This window comes from Gymnoscopelus braueri (assembly GCF_963280865.1).
Source record: "Gymnoscopelus braueri genome assembly, chromosome: 17".
Classification (NCBI taxonomy): Eukaryota; Metazoa; Chordata; class Actinopteri; order Myctophiformes; family Myctophidae; genus Gymnoscopelus; species Gymnoscopelus braueri.
In genome coordinates, this window is record NC_137617.1 from 34,174,870 (window position 1) to 34,195,977 (window position 21,108).

The following is a 21,108-nucleotide window of genomic DNA, read 5'->3' on the forward strand; positions in this document are numbered from 1 at the left end:
TAAGTGTTAATCATTACTATGAATCAAGCTGGAATATCCGCAGTACACATACACTGTCATGCACTCTCTCCCTCTCTCAGTTCCCTCATGCTAACGAGGTAGGAGATGGCTCACCTTGTCACTCAGGTCCCTGGAGACATAGAGCAGTATGTCTCTGGCCACATCTGCAAAGGACTCCTCCCCTGAAACCTGAAAACACACACACACACAGTCACACACACACACACACACACACACACACACACACACACCTGCTACAGCCCTTATAGCACTTCAACCTTTAACCGCCTTAACAACACCGCTGTATTATTTATACTGTGGCATCCATCCAGCGCCTATGCTGAGGTAGCCACTATATAGCCTCATTAAACACTAGTGTGTTACGTGCACGTATGTGTGTGTGTGTATGTCCTCCTAATTAACAGCTCTCCGTTCCACTTGTGTTTAGTCCGTCCACTCTGGGAAGAAGAAAAAAAAGGTCAGCCAAATATATGCTCTTGAGAGCCTGAGCCAGACTGTGCTCTTCCAAAAACAAGTCCAGAGGAACACTACTGAAGTTTCAGTGTTTGTGTGTGTGTACATTATCATCTTTTTCCTGTTACACAGTAAAAATCCAAGTGTTCATTTAACTCAGAAGAGTGTGCAAATATACATTTTGTACCCTCTTTGGAGTTAAATTATCACTAAGGATTTTCCTGTGTATGATCAGTGTCTTATCTTGCAAAAGCAGATGGTCTCAAAACAATGGATGTGACAAATACTGGACGCGTGTCTCTTTCACCTTGGTTGGTTCTAGCTCACAAAAGTAGTAAATTAGATGGCAGAGAAGCGATGACGGATCAGGGGTTCTACTGCCGAGATAAGCAAATAATAGCCTATAGTATGTGTGTGTGTGTGTGTGTGTGTGTGTGTGTGTGTGTGTGTGTGTGTGTGTGTGTGTGTGTGTGTGTGTGTGTGTGTGTGTGTGTGTGTGTGTGTGTGTGTGTGTGTGTGTGTGTGTGTGTGTGTGCATCAACACACACGTGGCCTCTCACACCTGGTAGGCAGTTATATAGGCTGTAGCCAACTGAGCCTGGTCATACAGCATCTTCTCAAAGTGGGGCACATGCCAGAAGGTATCTGTGGAATAACGATGGAAACCCTGAGAGAGAGGGGGGGAGAGAGAGAGGGGGGGGGGGGAGAGAGAGAGCGAGAGGGAGAGAGAGAGAGAAAAAGGGGGGGGGGGATGGAGAGAGAGAGAGAGAAGTCATAATTACAACCAGAGACTGTTTTATACACTAATAGCACATAAGCTCACGTGTACAGTCACATATTGTCGCTGCCGGGAGGAAAACCTGTATGTCCAAAATGGATTGTTTTCGGTAAATGTAAAAAAGAACCTGTGTTGGCCCTAATATAGTTATTATTTAGTCACAAGCTCTTATTCAAATATTGTCATTGGTGAAATATTTATAAAACCCACAGACAGACTTAAACACTTTCAACCTGAAGTCCCAATTTTGGGTGTGACATTATAGGCAAACATTTTCAAAAACATTCTAAAATAGCATACCTACAAGCACACTCTGCGAGCTTGTAAATCAGCTATTTTCGCAAGTTTTCAGATTTCAGCCGAACAGCGACGATATGTAAAAGCATGTGTGTGTGTGCGTGTGTGCGTGTGTGTGTGTGTGTGTGTGTGTACTACAGTACTGTATATGTATTACCTGCCCCACGTGGTCATGTATGCCTCCCTGGGCCATCATGCGGAGTGTGTGCAAGGCCATCTGCAGGGCCTCCGCTGCTTCTGAGCTTGAGCGGTTAATGGCCCAGTATGACATCAGGAACATCAGATTCACTATGGAGGGATAGACGAACGGACAGGAAGAGAGGCAGGCAGAGAAGGGAGAAGAAAGATTGAGCAAGACAAGAGATTGACATTGAGAGAGACTGTCACTCATCTCGCGCGACTAAAGTAAAGCGTGATTTACATTTCATTGAGGCAGAACCTCTGCCCCGGATTTTTCAGATCGGCCTGTTATAGCTAGCCTGGTAAACCCTCCCTCCGGAAATCTCATTTCTATTTGATTCCTGGAGTGAGTCTGGCATGAACCGCCTCTCTGCAATATTGGCTGTGTATGCCAAACGGCCGCGCCTATCAGCGTCGTCGCTCATTGTTCTGTGATTGACAGCTTACGTTGGCCAATCAGGTGGCGAGTTCGAGTGAGCCCAAAACACGAACGGCAGCCATCTTTTTCTTGTGCGGCCAATTCTCCGCTATTTTTTTACTTCAAAAAGCTCTCTAACTTCTATTTTGAGGCACGGAATTTACTTATAAGATATCGTTTGGATAGAATTTAGTTGTTTAACTTCATATATGTGGTCAATTAATCATGACAAAGCCTATTTAAAAAAAAAAAATTAGAGAACCGGTAGGGGCGGGCAGTGACACCATTGTACCCGAAAAAGGCAACCCATTTTGGGTATGGCTGTCTCAAAAGTCCCGTCGCGTCACATTAAGACTGGTGAACTGCTGATTGGCTGAAGGGGAAAAATTATCATTGGCTGAAGGGGTTGTCAGTCAACGGTATTACTCCCGCCCAACTCCAGCACAGCCAATATTGCAGACAGGCGGATCAGGCCAGACTCACTCCTGAAATGAAATGGAATTGAGATTTCCGGAGGGAGGGTTTACCAGGCTATGTTATAGCGCCACCAGGAGGCCGACTTTTGCAACCTTTTTTTTTTTATATTACTCCTACAGATTTTGTCCAAACATCACGCAAATCAGTACACATTATCTCAATAGTCAAGACGGATCTGTTAGATTTTTCATATTCCATCCTGATTGGCTAAGATTGACGCAGCAACGTGTGATTGGTGTGAAACTTTGCACACACATTCTTACTAGGCTGAGGAATAAATGCCACCCTTTTCACATTGGCCTGCTATAGTGGCCGATTTTTGCAGAACACATTTCTGGAACAAAATGCCTCAACTCATAAACGATTGCCGTGAAAGGCCGAGGGAGAAGTGGCACCCTTTTCACATTGGCCTATTATAGCGCCACCAGGAGGCCACAATAACTTGCCAGACCTTTTTTTAAGTTTCATATAGTTCCACTATGTATGTATCTACTTAATTTAAGCTGCATTAACATTTCCGGCCATAGGAGGGCAGCTACAGCCTATATATTGAATGTACTGTACCTCAGGGTTTACTCTGAGTATAGTGACATCAGTATACACACAGGAATTACAGCCTGTTGGTGTTACATGTACAGTTATAAGTGTCAGTGCACCTATACTATTGTATTTTATGTTCTGTCTATTTCAGAGACCACGCACACTGTTATATCACTATTAGCACTTGTATAAACAAGGGGAAAATAAAGGGCCACTACTCTGCACCATTGTTACTGTGTTGTGATCAAGGCACAAGGGCGATCACAGTCCACCTCACCAGCTTTAATACAGTCAATCATTGGGGCCTTCCCAACAGTGAGAGAGAGAGAGGTAGTAGTAGTAGTAGAAGTCAGATTGAAAGAAGTATGAAAAGATATATTATTAACCCATTCAATCTGGGAAAGCATCTGTGTCATTTTACATTTTAGCTATATATCGTTGCTGTCGGGCAGAAATCTTGTACCTTCATGTTTCAACTTTTAATGTAAATTAATGCCCTACTTCATCATACAAGAGTGTCGCACAAAAGTAGTGAAAATAGCAGATCACAAGTGTGAGCTTGTAGATCGGCTATTTTCACTATTTAAAAAAGTTTTAAGAATGATAATAAAAAAGGGAACGGTTTTGGACATACAAGGTTTCCACCCGACAACGAGGCGATATACCGTATAGCAACTTTAGTTTTTCAGAAAACAGTTAGGATTTAGAAGGCATTTTTTAATAATCTGCCTCAGGTCTAAATGGGTTAAAGAGTGCAAGAGACAACGGACGGACATGTTGTAAGTAAAGCAGCGCATTATCACTGTGTCGCACCTGGAGTGGGGAACTTGGGCGAGTCTCTAAAGCCTCCGTATTCCTCTTCATAGCAGCTCGCCAGCTGCTGGAAGCAGCGGTTGGCCACGTCGGGGGCAAAGGGCGGAGCGTCCCCTGGGCTGAGAGCGATGGCCGTGCCTTTCCTCAGGGCCTCTAGGACTCTGTCCCCGCTGGCTTCCAAAGTGGACCGATTGTTCTGCCACTGACAGGAAGACAATCACAAGCGTAATGTAATTATGCCCAATACCGTCCAGGAAGCGACGGGACACGGCCAAGTCCAGTCTCCGATGTTGTCATGGCAACATAAGCAAAGCATTATTAGATCATCGACAGCCATGAGGAGAATGCTGCTATTGCAAAACACAAAACAGCCATTGAAAATTGTCCATTGTCTGTCTGTGCCAACAGAATATGAAAAACTATAGTAACCAGCCCTCATATTGGTCAGTATCACATTAGCCAGCTTTCATGTTAAGTATTACATTGCTAGAAACACTGTGGCAAAAATGTTTACTGGGTGTGACTGATGCCGGCGTGAAAGATGTTTTCCTGCATATTAAAGTGATTTCAATCACTGTAGCTATAACAGTTTGTGCCAGCTCGTGTTTCAGGGCACATGTGAAAATTCCATAGTCCTTAACTCATAGTCTACATTCAACAACCCACTGACTATAGGATTTGGATTAGAGATTATTGTGAATGGATATAAAGTATGTGAAGTGCTGCAGTCACACGCTGCAGTCACACGCATCTACCCCATTTCTAACATAACATCATCCCTGTAAGGCAGAAACCTTGAATCTCCAAAGCCATTACTTTCCAGAAAATGGGGATTTTTTTTATTTCAATGGATCCAATGTAGTTATTATTTAGTCATAAGTCAGTTGTTAACACTTTTTAAATATTTACAAATTTCTTTTACAAAACTCAATGCGAAAGTAATCACTTTCAACCTTGCATCCCTACTTTGGACATGTCATTATAGGAGAAAATTTTATATATATATATATAATTATATAATATTTTTTTAATCTTTAAAGAATAGCAGATGTGACGAGTTGAGAGCTGCTATCTTAGCTTCTTTTGCGCAACACTTGTCATACAACAAAGTATAGAATACGTATAATATAATTTATGGAAAACCACACAAAGTTTCTGACCAGTAGCAACGATATGCTAATACAGTATATAGCAAGAACAACACACATCAATGACATAAGTTCTGGGAAACAGTCATTAACAGTGAGTCTGCATCAATCATTTAATGTTGAGTTGTCACTGTGTCTAGGGTTGGGATCCGGATCCAACATTGAGGAACTGGAATCGGTTGCATCACATTTGGAACCGTTTCCCGAACCGGTTTTTAATCACACTGTCAGAGCTGGCATGCGTCTGCTATGCAATTACAATAGCCAGTAGTTCTCAAACTTTTTAATTTCAAGGACCACCTAAGACCACTCTATTTGTGCACTCAGACCTATAAAGGTTCCATTTAGAACCCCCTCAAGTAACCCAGAGGGTCACTGCATGGACCTCACTTTGAGAATCACTACATAATATGTATGCAATAATGTGTGTATGATTGAATTGGTGTTTATAAACAATTATAATGAAGGCCCAAAATACATAGATTTTTTTTTAAATATAGGAATCGTTAAAGGGAACCGTTAAGGAATCTGACCGTTAAGAGGGAATCGTTAAAATCCCAACTCTACAGTATTTGTCACTGTGTCCCAGACACAGGACAGTCCCATTGTGTCTCAGGAAGGCCTTAGTACCTGTTTCATGATTCTGGAGAGGACGGTTTTGAATCCAGGTCTGCCTCCACTGTCTCTGGGAGGGAAGTAGGTGCCCCCGATGAAGGGTCTGAGGTCAGGGGTCAGCCACACGCTCATCGGCCATCCGCCACCTCCGCTCGTTGCCTTGGGGGCAAGAACATGAACAATAAATAAAAAGTAGGAGTTACAACAGTTGTTCACTTGTAAAATTAGCCTGAGCGCGCGCACACACACACACACGTGCACCAAAGCGTGCCCGCACTCTTTCTTACACAATGTAGTATGCATACTGACGTTTGAACAAATCTTACCTACTGGCATCTACAGTATGACAGTGGTTCCCAACATTTTCAGGCCGTGACCCCCCAAAATGATCATATTTGAACTGGGAAGCCCCCACGCTGACAAGCACTTGGAATGTAGGAGTTGAATCATTTAATTTAGTTTGACTCAGTTCCACAGATAAATATTGTGAAAATAGCAGATCTACAAGCTCACAACCGGCCTATTTTCACAATGTTTGCCTCTTTCTTATATCATTTGACAATTTGGCCAATATTTGACCAGTTTTTATAGTATAGTTTGTTGATTACTTTTTTTTTTTTAGGTATTAAAAAAGCCCTAAAAGTGTCTTCACTGTCTCCCCGCCCCCCCCCCCCCCACATGTCATGTGGGGACCCACAGGTTGAGAACCACTGATCTATGACACACATTAGTCCGATCTTTACAATGTATTTTGTTGCAGCTTCAATCACCATAAACAAACCCCATACACTGCATTAAAAAAATCTGGTTACTGAATTAGAATATCTGTCAAACACAACACTTAAATATGTGAATGCACACACCTGGACGAAGGTCATGTAGACTTTGTCCACATCAGGTCTCTCTTCTCGGTCTACTTTGATGCAGACGAAGTTGTCACTAAGGAGCTTGCCGATTTCCTCATTCTCGAAAGACTCCCTCTCCATCACATGACACCAGTGACATGTAGAGTATCCCACTACGGTAGCCCATGGGCAACAACACAATTAAAACTATGGTTCACTATTAGGGCTGGGCAAAGTGAAAATATATCAAAACTGATATTTCAAACCAATAAAATAATAATATAATAATATAACAGATTTTTTAATAATCTACTAAATTGACGAGTCCTATTTGCCCTATTCACAATTATTGAAAGGAAAAAATCTTCAGATGAAACAACAAACTCGACCATCTCTGCTAATACCTGAAAGGAAGATGGGTTTGTCTTCCTTCTTGGCTTTGTCAAATGCATCCTGTCCCCACGGGTACCTAAGAATGAGATGACATTAGATAACCATAGTGTGTGCGACTGCGTGCGTGTCTGTCTGTCTGTCTGTCTGTGTGTGTGTGGTTACTCACCAGTCCACAGGGTTCTGTGCATGCTGCAAGAGGTAGGGGGAGCGCTCCTTGGCCAGTCTGTTTGAGCGACTGGGAGGGGTGGTGTGACTCCCTGAAGCCATGCTGAGACTGACAGAAGGGCTGGGAAAAAGATATACACTAAATATATATGTACGGTAAATGTAAAACAAAATTACTTTGTACTGAATGAGTGTTCATTTCGAACATTAAAGTAAAGTAAAGTAAAACCACAACTCAAAAGTACAAAAAAAGAAGCACTTAGGCCTATCCTGTCCTACCCCTTTTTTCCAATTTCAAAATGAAATGACATCAGGTCAAATCAGGTGCCTTTCAGGATTCAATTACCAAACCAAATAACAAATAACATAATTGTGAATGCATGATGTCACTTACATTGCAACACACATGATGCACTTGCACTGTGTGAATGATGCAACATTACAGTAGTACATAGACTAAATATTACATGTACAGTATGTACAATTCGTTGTTATACAAACATTACAAAAGACAACAACTGCAAATATACCTTAAAATTGCAGCTCCGAAATGTTAGTAAATGTCATAAAGCAGTTATTATTGTTATTGTCTTTATTCCTTGGAATAATGTTTAGAAATCAGGTCGTTTTAAGTGTCTATAATTATGATACGACATGTAAACTGTTGTAAGAGGCGATAAGATGCTAACAGACTTGTTTACGTCCACTTTAAAGCTTCTAAATGTAGTTACTGACAGCTGTTATAACAGAAGCACAGTGACTGTGCAACAATATAGCAATATGCTGCAATGAAATATTAACTTATTATGTACGGTATGTAACGTAATGTTGCATCAGTCACCAGTGGTGGAAGAAGTAGGCCTACACAGATATTTTACTTAAAGTAAAAGTAGCAATACCACAATAAAAAAAAACTACTGTTACAAGTAAAAGGCCTGTGTTCAAAATGTTACTTGAGTAAAAGTGCAAAAGTATTGGCATCAAGATATACTTAAAGTACCAAAAGTAAAAGTACTATAATGTTTGAAAATAGCAGATCTACAAGCTCACAGGCATCACTATAAGACAAGTGAGCTTAGATCGGCTATTTTCAAAAAGCCTAGGTACAAAATAGGGCTAAAGTGGTTAATGTATGTTTTATAATGTAATATTTATATCTGCAAAGTAACTAGTAACTACTCTTGCTTTTAGCTGATCTTTTGGTTGATTTTTAAATCTCTGTGTTGTTACCTATGTCCTCACTGTATTGCCTGATTCACTGCCTTTTGCTATTTAATGTTGTTTTATGCTTATGCTTCTTTTTTTTGCCTTATTGTTAAATTGGTTGTAACTGTAATTGTATTCTTGCTCTGTAAAGCACTTTGAGCTGCATTTCATGTCATGAAAGGTGCTATACAAATAAAGTTTATTATTATTAAAGTTTTCAAATAATTATAGTCGAGCAAAAGTACAATATTTGCCTCTGAGATGTAGTGGAGTAGAAGTAAAAGTACTGAATATTGGAAATACGCCAGTAAAGTAAAAAATAACTAAAAATTGCACTTCACTCAGTTACTTTACACCACTGGTCACCATGACTGTGCATCATGTGCCTCAATGTAACGTTACGCCAATGGTGTGTCATTGACTTACAGTGTGTAACTTTAAAGATGTAAAATTGGTCAAAAGTTATCGCAATTGCACCTTAAAAAGCTACATGGTCTGGGGTTATCTTGCAAGTTAGCCATCTACGCTAGCTAAAGTAGCACCACTACTATCCAGCTTGAACTTGCATGCTGCTTTGCCACAACAATAACAACATGTTGTCAAACTAGCGCTTAGCTTCCCTGCTAGCAGTGGTTTGTATAGCTGTGTGTTATATAGCCCCAGCCGGCTTTTACCTGAAGCAGCAGCGGACCGCCGGGGGATTCAGCAGCGGGTGTTTGACACTTGTCGGTGGGCGTGGAGAAGGAGAGTGACCGGTACTCCTGGTACTACTAGGTCCTGGTGGTCTGTCTGCGGCTCCCAAAACGGCTACGCTCAGTAGGCGGACCGGCTGGTGTTTGGACGCAGCAGACCGCCCCCATGCATGTCTTAACATCTTAATCCAGTCAGTGGGACAACTTATTATTGGGGGGAAGCTGACGCTAAAACCACGTGTGTTGTTTTATAAAACCCTCCAAACTCCCAAGCACTGAAAGCAGCTCTCAAGCAAGCCCCATGCAATACCACAAGGTCGGCACAAGATGGTGTTGTAGAGCAGTGATTCTCGACCTGTGGGTCGGGACCCCCGGGCGGGTCGCCACATGATTTTGAGGGGGTACCCATGGTGACAGTGAAAAATGTAAAAAAAAAAAAAAAAAAATGTGTACCAAAAAAAAAAAAGTTAAGAAAAGAAATGGAAGAAAGACCAGAAAGAGGCAAACATTGTGAAAATGCCAGATCTACAAGATCACAACGCCTCGCAACTCGAGGCGCTGAAGCTTGTAGATCAGCTATTTTCACAATATTTATCTGTGGACCCATGTCAGACTAAATGTAATGCCTCAACTCCTACAATTCTAAGTGCTTGTCTGGGTGGGGGGTCCCCAGTTCAAATACAATTCTTTTTGGGGGTCGCGGCCTGAAAAGGTTGAGAACCACTGGTGTAGATTTTGTAATTTTTTAACAAACACAACACAAAGTCGTGTTGTGTTGTGTTGCTTTCCATTGTCCTGGAGGTGCAGGGCTGCCTATGGCCACCACTGTTCATGGTCCTTCTTTCTCCACCAAACTAATGTTTTTTTTTATTTTTTGTGATTATATTTCTTTGATTTAAGTTATTTGTCGCACTTTTAAATCTAGTCTTACTTTAAAAGAATAGCTGGAAAATAGAAGGATGTGCAGCGTGTGTGTGTGTGTGTGTCAATATATTTTACCATATTACTACATATACCACCAGCCAGGGATGAAGTCATGAAGGGATGATGATCACACCTCTCACCTCTTGGTTTGTTTTTTCACGCACTTGAGCAATACATCAAGTATGACCGTGTGGCCTGTCAGCTTTCCCTACACAGTCTGTAAAGTCAGTCAGTCAGTCAGACAGACAGACACTCTGTATTGAATATAAACAAACACAAAAGCATCAAATCAGTTGCTTCTACTAATTTTATTTAAAAAGACGTTTGATCTGCTAAAACAGGGACAGGTTTGTATCTCTTCAGGTGTTGCATTTGAATCACATTGCTACCTTCAGAAATGGTATTGCACATTATGTTGTTACATGGCTCTTGAACCAAATCATCCAGGTGATCTGAGGTGGATTATCTAGCCCTGGCCAGGCCAACCATGTTCTGGGCCCTGTTGAAGATGGAGTAGTACTGTCTGATGAAGACATCACCCAGGATCCACAGGCTGCTGCCTCCTCCTTGCATGCCAGTACGGCAGCCATGGTAACGAGACTGCAGGATGAAAGAAGAGTAGAGAGAGTGTGAATATACTGTCTGTATGTACAGCCAGATGCACACTTGTACATCCAAGAACACACACACACACACACACACACACACACACACCAATACCTGGCAGACATAGGCAGAGGCGGGCAGGGTAAATTCCTGTCCATGGATGTGGAAGGTGATATCAGGCATTTGAGAGACGTTGTTACAGTTGACATTGACAAAAGACTGAAAAGAGAAAAATAAATCAGCATCTGTTTATTTTTGCATACGCTGTAATATATCATATTATAGTATTAAAATCGAATCTCAGGATCCACATGGGAATAACATGGCTCCAATGTTGTGGATATCAGACTTCATGTGGCCATGCAGCCTGTGATGTCAGTCATGCTCTGACGGCAGTTGTCAGTATGTGTCCACATTTGGACAAGGTTTCAGCCCAATCTGAGCCCCATTGATTTGCATTATTAAATCAAAGTCTAATATGTCAATATAAAGCATGAAGCAAAAAAAAAAAGTCAGCCTACGGGCAATGTAAACAAGATAGGCGCTGATCAGTATGGTTTGTGAGGTTATATTTTTGATTATTGATTGATTGAACACTTTATTAGCAGTTTCAAAACAGTACGGCAGCCCGGCATCTAGCGCACTATACAGAGCCACACCATAATATAGTGTGCTTCTGTCAAATGAAAGGCATAGAACTGTGCCTGTTCATTCACCCCAAGGATTCCACTTTGCTACTTACATCCCCATTCTGGCTGCTAGCTCCCACCATGCGGTTGATGTTGGAGATGTCGTTCTGGGGACCAGCGATCAGGGAGGTTCCAGTGTCCACAATAGCTTGGCAACTGCCATTGCAGGCCACAACCTGGCCATTGACAGTAACACTAGAAAGGCATCAAGTTGAACATGTGTCTTAAGTTTTCGGCTGCATAATAATAATAATAGTAGTACACCTTGCTTCTTAATGGTGTATGTACGGTACATGATGTGCGTTTACCTATCCACAGTGATCTGCCAGTAGAGGTCACGGGAGAGGGGGATCCAGGTAATCTGTCCATAGTAATGGCTGGGGTCAACTCCACCAAAGGTCACCACACTGCCAGACTGAGAGTTACTACAGAGACAGAGAGAGACAGACACAGAGACAGACAGACAGACAGACAGACAGACAGACAGACAGACAGACAGACAGAGAGAGAGAGAGAGAGAGAGAGTTATGATAACACCCACCTCATTCTCTCAATCATACGCAGCAGGTGACAAACTCTTATATATTACTTTTCAACATGTCTTGTACTTTCCAGAAATTATCCATCTTGTCTGCAACAAAAGGGTCTCTCAATGTCCTCTTACTTAGACAGGTAGACGGAGAACAGATCCTGGTTGACCAGACCCTCATTCATCATGTTGTCAAAGACAGGCGTGGCGCCGGACGCAGACAGGCGAGGGTAGGCCAGACCCAGGACGCCATCAGCGCGCATATGCTGCATGAAGGGAGCCTCCGACTGACTCAACCCAAAGCTCTGATTACGCACGGGGAGGCCTCCCACCTGAAAGACAGGCCACAAAGACAGTGTGTTTAAAGTAGACATCTACAGGACACCTGAGATGATTTTAAAAGTAGGGCAACAGATTAGGGACAACTTCAGATATTTATTACATACTAGTTCATATCTATGACAACAATATCAATTCCTTTTTTATATAATTGCATGGAAGTGACTTAAAATTCTGAAAAGGTAACTGTACATGTAGCAGAATGTAATTGAACAGTGATGACATCACAAGTGGAGTAAGTAGCTGGTTGTACATAATGCATTGACAGTACTACAATATTGGCCAATAAATGTGCATTGTAAATGTCTGATATTCAAAACTGGCTGTATTTGTAGTGCTCTGGAAGTCAGCTGTGGAATTAAATGTATATTGATGACATAAATGTCCCTGGATTTGTTTATAGAGAGCTTGGGGTGAGCTTGCCAGGTTGGACTTCTTCCACTCCTGACATCAGAGCCTCGAGTATGGGAAATGTGGGGCCAGCATGGTCAAACACCAATTTTCCAAATGTTTATAACATATTTAGTGTTTACGAGAATGGCAAATAATAACTTAGGTACCGTCTTTTCACATCATTTGAATGTCCAGACATTTAAATTGCATAATGGAAGAATCATTAGCTTTCAGTTTGAATGTCACATGTCATTGAATGTCATTTCCTGTATATAGTTTAAAGAGAGACAGACAGCACCATTCATCTCTCTTCCCAGTACTTTTATTCCTCACCGTCACAGTGTCATAACCCAGGATGCCAGTCATGCTGCCGGTTCCGTAGTGCATGCTGAGTGGCTGGCCATTGCGTCTGTAGGTGCTACTGGCATTAGGGTTAAACTTATCATGGTTATCTGGAAACGGAGGCAAAAAGGAGATGAGTGTTGACATCGTGGATCTTAGGCGTGCGTGCGTGCGTGCGTGCATGCGTGCGGCATATCACATACTGCAGGCTGCACTGTTGCAGTAGACAGAGGGTATCCACAGGTTGGAGGAGCCAGTGTCAAAGATGACTTTGAAGGACTGGGGTGGAGTTCCAATTGAGATGACTCCATAGTAAACCAGCTGGAGAAGAGAAGAGCACATCAGAGATACTCTAACCAACTTCATGCAATCATGTCGGCTATACATGCAACAAGGGCAGTCTAGCCCATAACAGATTAAGAAAACTATCGTCTTGGACAGAAAATTGTCTTGACAGTCTAACTAAAGACATTAAAATAACCAAAAGTTACTCACGTTAGCATCGTTGGTCATGGTCTCGTTGGCAGCAAAGCTCTGGTCAAACTTTATGGTGGGTTTGTAAGGATACTTCAGCCTGTACTCCTCCCACAAACCCTGCTCCTCCAGGACCTCCCTGGCCGACTTACCTTTCTCCAGGTGGATCCTGTATGAGAGACCATTTGAATTCGGACCCCTTCTTTTGAATTTTCCGGACCCACACTTATTGACCAGTGTTAATGATTTCTTGGGTCATATCTATTTCCTTTCACTGGTGGTATGACATAAACTGTAGCTAACGTTTATATGCTACCCACATTTAAAATAAAACCCCTCCTAGCTACATGAGGACAGATAACTTAAACCGGTCAATAAAATTCACACATGTACAGTAATTGCTATCCGTCATATATGTAGCATAACTTCCTAAGGATTACTAGAGATGAAACCTTGAAATGTAAATCAATAAGACAAACTGGGTTTGAGCGGTGCTGGATATACGTTTTTGCATTTATAAGCAAGTAAGGATAATCATTAACAAAATAATGTAGATATTATTTGTAAAAGATTGATTACATACTATGTTAAAGACATACTTACAAATTATTTATATATTACTTTTACCATTATATGTCATTTGTACATAAAGTTATGCAAATGTATAGAAACATTATAAACATGAATAGGGTAAACAGTCAGAAAGCGTGACTTACTGGACAAGGCACTCAGACAGTGCCACCATGGCACACACAATAATGGCCCACTTCATTGTCACTGCCGTAACAACTGTGTGGTAAAAAGCAGATTTCAGTCAATCTGAACATCAAATGAATGTCAGTTTGATAAGCAGCTATATGCCAGTATGCAGTGGTGGGAAAAGTACTCACATTTTTTACTTAAGTAAACGTATCAATACTGCAATGTAGAAATACTCTGTCACAAGTAAATGTCCAGAATTCAACATTTATTTGAGTAAAAGTTCAAGAGTATTGGTATCAAAATGTACTTAAAGTACCAAAGTAGAAAGTACTCATTATGCAGAATATCCCATTTCAAAAGTTTTCAAATGTATAAAATGTATAAAAATCTTTAGAAAATAACATATCTACAAGCTTGTTGATTGGCTATTTTTAAATGCCCAAAATGTATATGTAATGTATATAGGGGTATATAAGTGGTTAAAGTATGTTTTGTAATAATAATCAAAATCTGACTGCTTCCGGGGTCATGAGTGAGTAGGACGTGTCTTACGGTATAGCTCTCGCAAATTTCAATATATGATCGACAATATAAGGACATTTTTATTTAAGTTTTTCCAACAAGTTCAACGTCTGGTGTTATATAGAAGCCCAGTATCTCAAAAAAGTGATGACGGGACAAAAGAAACTACAAAAAGACCGCAACGCACAAGCCGGTGCTAACGAGGAAGGCCAGAGCGGGGCCTCGTCTTCACCTGCGAAAGGGACCGGGGACGCGGGCACCACTGACCCGTCTACAAATGCTGTGCTGGATGCTCTGAAAGCTTTACGCTCCGAGTTACACTCAGTTAAAAGGGATATCTGTGCTCAAATAGATCAAAGGATTATTGCTGACGTTACGACAGCGCTGAGAGCCGAAATCAGCTCTCTAAAAACAGAAATGGAGGCGAGTGTTTCAACACTGAAAGTACAAACGGACTCACATGGCGTAACATTAACGGAATTAGAGCAATCAGCATCTCAGATGTCCGACTCTGTTGTGAGCCTGGAGAAACAGGTGAAAAGTCTGTCGGGGCAAGTTGATAAATTGAATGCAAAGTGCCTGGATATGGAGGGGCGCTCGAAGCGTCAACATTTGAGGATTTCTGGACTGAAGGAGGGGACAGAGAATGGAAAGACAACCAGGGAGTTCGCAGCGGGCTTATTGAAAGATGTTGTGGACCTGCCTGAAGCCCTGACCTTGGACTGTTGTCACAGGGCTTTGAGGAAATGTGGAGATGATAACGCACCCCCACACGCCATCTGATCTTGAGGATCCACCACGGACCCCGGGGATGAAGAAAAAAGAAAAATACATTATGTCAATACTATAATGTCAATATTATAATGTCAATACTGTTGAATGCATTCACAAATGATATACACAGACTTTACAGGGATAAAACATTATTTTTATTGTATCCTGTGTTAAAGGAGTCAAGGCTCATTGTTTGTCACCTGTAACTCCTCTGCAGTACTGGCACTCTTCTGTGTTGAATGAGGACCTGCCGAAACAGAGCTAAAATCAAACCATTCAGTTTAAGTAGGGGAGTTCCCAGTGGAAGGTGCCATGTACTGTAGAGGAGGAGGGGTGTTTAACAATGTGAATGAGCAAAGTATTCTATTGTCTTATAAAGTGAATTCAAACACGAAATGGTGTTTAGTTTAAAAGTACAATATCCATTTATGTGTTGGGTTATTCATGAGATATTTGTAAGCTTGTAGATAAGCTATTTTGATGGTTAATTGGTTTCTGTGTTTGTGGTAGGATCCTCTCCTATAAAAGGGAGACTGTAGTTACACACTACACAGAGATAGTTGTGCTCGGGCGGGCAGAAACCTTTTTTGCTTTTGGAATTTATATATTTTGCACTGTAAAGCTGCTCTGGAGTTCGGTGGAGGAGTATTGGGAGAAATAAAAACCCTCAAATCGCATCGCTGACTGGTTTTTGGAGCCTTGACCTCCGGTCAACTTTACATGTGGTGCATGCGTCCCCTTCGGTTCAAAAATGCCCTCTGCGTCAAAGCCAGAGGAGCCTTCACCCCGGCCCGAAGATTAATGAAAGACAAACCCGACGTAAAATATGGAATACTTTTCCCCGCAAAATTGTCATTGCCTTAACATCTCAATCCAGTCAGTGGGATAACTTATTGGGGGAAGCTGACGCTAAAACCACATGTGTTGTTTATAAAACCCTCCAAACTCCAAGCTCTCTCAAGCAAGCCCCCATGCATACAACAAGTTCGGCACAAGATGGTGCTGTAAAGCACAAGGCTGAGTAGCATTAAACATTGTTTTTAACAAACAACACCAGTGGTGTAAAGTAACTAAGTAGATGTACTGAAGTACTGTACTTAAGTACAATTTTGAGGTATTTTTTTTTACTTTACTGGAGTATTTCCAATTTTCAGTACTTAAACTTCTACTCCACTACATCTCAGAGGCAAATATTGTACTTTTTACTCCACTACAATTATTTGAAAACATACTAGTTACTTTGTAGATTTGGATTATTATTACAAAACATACATTAACCACTTAAGCCCTATATACATTTCGGCCATTTGAAGATAGCCGATCTACAAGCTCACAATGTGTCGCATCGCGACACATTGTGAGCTTGTAGAGCTGCTATTTTCAAAAGATTTTGATACATTTCATACATTTGCAAACTTGTGAAATGGGATATTCTACATAATAAGTACTTTCTACTTTTGGTACTTTATGTACATTTAGATACCAATACTTGTGTACCAGGGATGAAGTCATGAAGAGATGATGATCACATGTCTTGGCGGATGATTGTGCTTGTTTTTTTCATACACTTGAGCAATATTGCAATACATCTAACATTGTGGCCTGTCAACTTTCCCTAAACAGTCTGTAAAGTCAGTCAGACAGACAGACAGACAGTCTGTATTGATATAAACAAAGACAAAAGCATCAAATCAGTTGCTTCTACTCATTTTATTATTTAAAAAGACGTTTGATCTGATAAAACAGGGACAGGTTTGTATCTCTTCAGGTGTTGCATTTTAATCACATTGCTACCATCAGAAATGGTATTGCACATTATGTTGTTACATGGCTCTTGAACCAATCATCCAGGTGATCTGAGGTGGATTATCTAGCCCTGGCCAGGCCAACCATGTTCTGGGCCCTGTTGAAGATGGAGTAGTACTGTCTGATGAAGACATCACCCAGGATCCACAGGTTGCTGCCTCCTCCTTGCATGCCAGTACGGCAGCCATAGTAAGGAGACTGCAGGAGGAAAGAAGAGTAGAGAGAGTGTGAATATACTGTCTGTATGTGCAGCCAGATGCACACGTGTACATCCAAGAACAAACACACACACACACACACACACACACACACACACACACACACACACACACACACACACACACACACACACACACACACACACACACACACACACACACACACACACACACACACACACACACGCCAATACCTGGCGGACATAGGCAGAGGCGGGCAGGGTAAATTCCTGTCCATGGATGTGGAAGGTGATATCAGGCATTTGAGAGATGTTGTTACAGTTGACAACGGACTGAAAAGAGAGAAAGAAATCAGCATCTGTTTATTTTTGCATAAGCTGTAATATATCGTATTATAGTATTAAAATCGAATCTCAGGATCCACATGGGAAAAACAACAATGTTTTGGATATCAGACTTCATGTAGCCATGCAGCCTGTGATGTCAGTCATCTCTGACGGCAGTTGTCAGTATGTGTCCATTATAAAAAAAGTCTAATATGTCAAGAAATATAAAGCATGTGCGAGAAAAAAAAAAGTTATCAGTTATCAGTATGGTTTGTGAGATTAACTTTTTGATTATTGATTGATTGAACACTTTATTAGCAGTTTCAATACAGTACGGCAGTACAGGAAAACTAATGCTAAAAGGATAACACAAAAGGCCCGGCATCTAGCGCGCTATACAGAGCCACACCATAATATAGTGCGTACTTCTGTCAAATGAAAGCCATGGAACTGTGCCTGTTCATTCACCCCAAGGATTCCACTTTGCTACTTACATCCCCATTCTGGCTGCTAGCTCCCACCATGCGGTTGATGTTGGAGATGTCGTTCTGGGGACCAGCGATCAGGGAGGTTCCAGTGTCCACAATAGCTTGGCAACCGCCATTGCAGGCCACAACCTGGCCATTGACAGTAACACTAGAAAGGCATCAAGTTGAACATGTGTCTTAAGTTTTCGGCTGCATTAATAATAATAATAATAATAATAATAATAATAATAATAATAATAATAATAATAATAATAATAATAATAATAATAATACACCTTGCTTCTTAATGGTGTATCGGTACATGATGTGCCGTTTACCTGTCCACAGTGATCTGCCAGTAGAGGTCACGGGAGAGGGGGATCCAGGTAATCTGTCCATAGTAATGGTTGGGGTCAACACCACCAAAGGTCACCACACTGCCAGACTGAGAGTTACTACAGAGACGCAGAGAGAGGGAGAGTTATAATAACACCCACCTCAGGCCCTCAATCATAAGCAGCACGTTACAAACTCTTGTATTACTTTTCAACATGTCTTGCACTTTCCAGAAATTATCCATCTTGTCTGCAACAAAAGGGGCTCTCACTGTCCTCTTACCCAGACAGGTAGACGGAGAACAGATCCTGGTTGACCAGACCCTCGGTCATCATGTTGTCAAAGACGGGCGTGGCGCCGGACGCAGACAGGCGAGGGTAGGCCAGACCCAGGATGCCATCAGCGCGCATATGCTGCATGAAGGGAGCCTCTGACTGACTCAAACCAAAGATCTGATTACGAACGGGGAGGCCTCCCACCTGAATGACAGGTCACAAAGACAGTGTGTTTCAAGTAGACATCTGCAGGACAACTGAGAAGATTTTAAAGGTAGGGCAACAGATTAGGGACAACTTCAGATATTTATTACATACTAGTCCTTATCTGTGACAACAATATCAATTCCTTTTTTCATATAATTGCATGGAAATGACTTAAAATTCTGAAAAGGTAACTGTACATGTAGCAGAACGTAATTGCGATGTCTGTTCGTAATTGAACAGACATCGCAAGTGGAGTAAGTAGCTGGTTGTACATAATGCAATGACAGTACTTGGTACAATATTGGCCTATAAATGTACATTGTAAATGTCTAACATTCAAAACTGTCTGTATTTAAATGTATATTGATGATATAAACGTCCCTGGATTTGTTTATACAGAGCTTGGGTGAGTTTGCCAGGTTGGACTTCTTCCACTCCTGACATCAGAGCCTCGACTATGGGAAATGTGGGGCCAGCATGGTCAAACACCAATTTTCCATATGTTTATAACATATTTAGTGTTTATGAGAATGCCAAATTATAACTAAGGTATCGTCTTTTCACATAATTTGAATGTCCACACATTTAAATTTCAAAATGGAAGAATCATTAGGTTTCAGTTTGAATGTCGCAAAAATAATTAATCAAATCCCTATATATAGTGTAAAGAGAGACAGACAGCACCATTCATCTCACTTCCCAGTACTTTTATTCCTCACCGTCACAGTGTCATAACCCAGGATGCCAGTCATGCTGCCCGTTCCGTAGTGGATGTCGAGTGGCTGGCCATTGCGTCTGTAGGTGCTACTGGCACTAGGGTTAAACTTATCGTGGTTATCTGGAAACGAGGCAAAAAAGGGTAAATAGTGAGTGTTGACATTGTGGATCTTAGGGGTGTGTGTGTGTGTGTGTGTGTGTGTGTGTGTGTGTGTGTGTGTGTGTGTGTGTGTGTGTGTGTGTGTGTGTGTGTGTGTGTGTGTGTGTGTGTGTGTGTGTGCGTGTGCGTGTGCGTGTGTGTGTGTGAGAGACATATCACATACTGCAGGCTGCACTGTTGCAGTAGACAGAGGGTATCCACAGGTTGGAGGAGCCAGTGTCAAAGATGACTTTGAAGGACTGGGGTGGAGTTCCAATTGAGATGACTCCATAGTAAGCCAGCTGGAGAAGAAGAAGGACATATCAGAGATACTCTAACCAACTTCATGCAATCATGTCGGCTATACATGCAACAAGGGCAGTCTAGCCCATAACAGATTAAGAAAACTATCGTCTTGGACAGAAAATTGTCATAGGTTCTTGACAGTCTAACTATAGACATATATCACCAAAAGTTACTCACGTTAGCATCGTTGGTCATGGGCTCGTTGGCAGCGAAGCTCTGGTCAAACTTCATGGTGGGGTTGTAAGGATACTTCAGCCTGTACTCCTCCCACAAACCCTGCTCCTCCAGGACCTCCCTGGCCGTCTTACCCTTCTCCAGTTGGATCCTGTATGAGAGATTTCTTGGCTCATATCTATTTCCTTTCACTGGTGGCATGACATAAACTGTAGCTAATGTTTATATGCTACCCACATTTAAAATAAAACCCCTCCTAGCTACATGAGGACAGATAACTAAAACCGGTCAATAAAATTCACACATGTACAGTAATTCCCATCCGTCATAACATAACTTCTTATTAAAGGATTACTAGAGACGAAACCTTGAAATGTATATCAATAAGACAAACTGGGTTTGAGCGGTGCTGGATATAAATGTTAGTATTTATAAGCAAGTAATGATGGACTAATCATTAACAAAATAATGTAGATATATTTGTAAAGAAATGATCAGATACTATGTTAAAGACATACTCACAAATTATTTATATATTACTTTTACCATTATATGTAATTTGTACATAAATGCAAGTGCAAAATATGCTAAATAAACATGAAACGGGTAAACAGTCAGAAAGCGTGACTTACTGGACAAGGCACTCAGACAGTGCCACCATGGCACACACAATAATGGCCCACTTCATTGTCACTGCTGTATCAACTGTGTGGTAAAAAGCAGATTTCAGTCAATCTGAACATCAAATGAATGTCAGTTTGATAAGCAGCTATATGCCAGTATGCATTGAAAAATCCTTGAATGGACCCAGGCTTACCTCTGGACACTCGAATGCTGAGTA

At 41.4% G+C, this 21,108-nt stretch overlaps 3 protein-coding genes across 3 annotated transcripts in view; all 3 read right to left on the bottom strand.

The window, feature by feature from the left end:
- Positions 1-9,253, bottom strand: part of spata20 (spermatogenesis associated 20) — a 58,184-nt gene extending 48,931 nt beyond the window's left edge. The window contains exons 1-9 of the mRNA XM_080456125.1: positions 9,024-9,253; positions 7,145-7,264; positions 6,990-7,054; positions 6,604-6,758; positions 5,756-5,899; positions 3,978-4,179; positions 1,707-1,837; positions 1,037-1,141; positions 115-189 (exon numbers count right to left, since the gene is read on the bottom strand). Of these exons, the coding sequence (XP_080312251.1) occupies positions 115-189; positions 1,037-1,141; positions 1,707-1,837; positions 3,978-4,179; positions 5,756-5,899; positions 6,604-6,758; positions 6,990-7,054; positions 7,145-7,264; positions 9,024-9,223 (1,197 nt within the window). The 5' untranslated portion in view covers positions 9,224-9,253. The remainder of the gene's footprint in view (positions 1-114; positions 190-1,036; positions 1,142-1,706; positions 1,838-3,977; positions 4,180-5,755; positions 5,900-6,603; positions 6,759-6,989; positions 7,055-7,144; positions 7,265-9,023) is intronic.
- A 1,174-nt stretch (positions 9,254-10,427) lies between these two features.
- Positions 10,428-14,109, bottom strand: LOC308104315 (pepsin A-like; the record flags this gene model as incomplete). The annotated part of the gene is made up of 9 exons (XM_080454722.1): positions 10,428-10,565; positions 10,686-10,790; positions 11,314-11,455; positions 11,569-11,685; positions 11,925-12,121; positions 12,855-12,973; positions 13,067-13,184; positions 13,359-13,506; positions 14,054-14,109. 9 exons carry the CDS (start codon positions 14,107-14,109, stop codon positions 10,428-10,430), a joined length of 1,140 nt encoding a protein of 379 aa, XP_080310848.1.
- A 3,092-nt stretch (positions 14,110-17,201) lies between these two features.
- On the bottom strand, positions 17,202-20,955 carry LOC308104527 (pepsin A-like; the record flags this gene model as incomplete). The annotated part of the gene is made up of 9 exons (XM_080454967.1): positions 17,202-17,339; positions 17,554-17,652; positions 18,141-18,282; positions 18,452-18,568; positions 18,732-18,928; positions 19,651-19,769; positions 19,972-20,089; positions 20,271-20,418; positions 20,900-20,955. 9 exons carry the CDS (start codon positions 20,953-20,955, stop codon positions 17,202-17,204), a joined length of 1,134 nt encoding a protein of 377 aa, XP_080311093.1.
- Between the last annotated feature and the right edge of the window lie 153 nt (positions 20,956-21,108).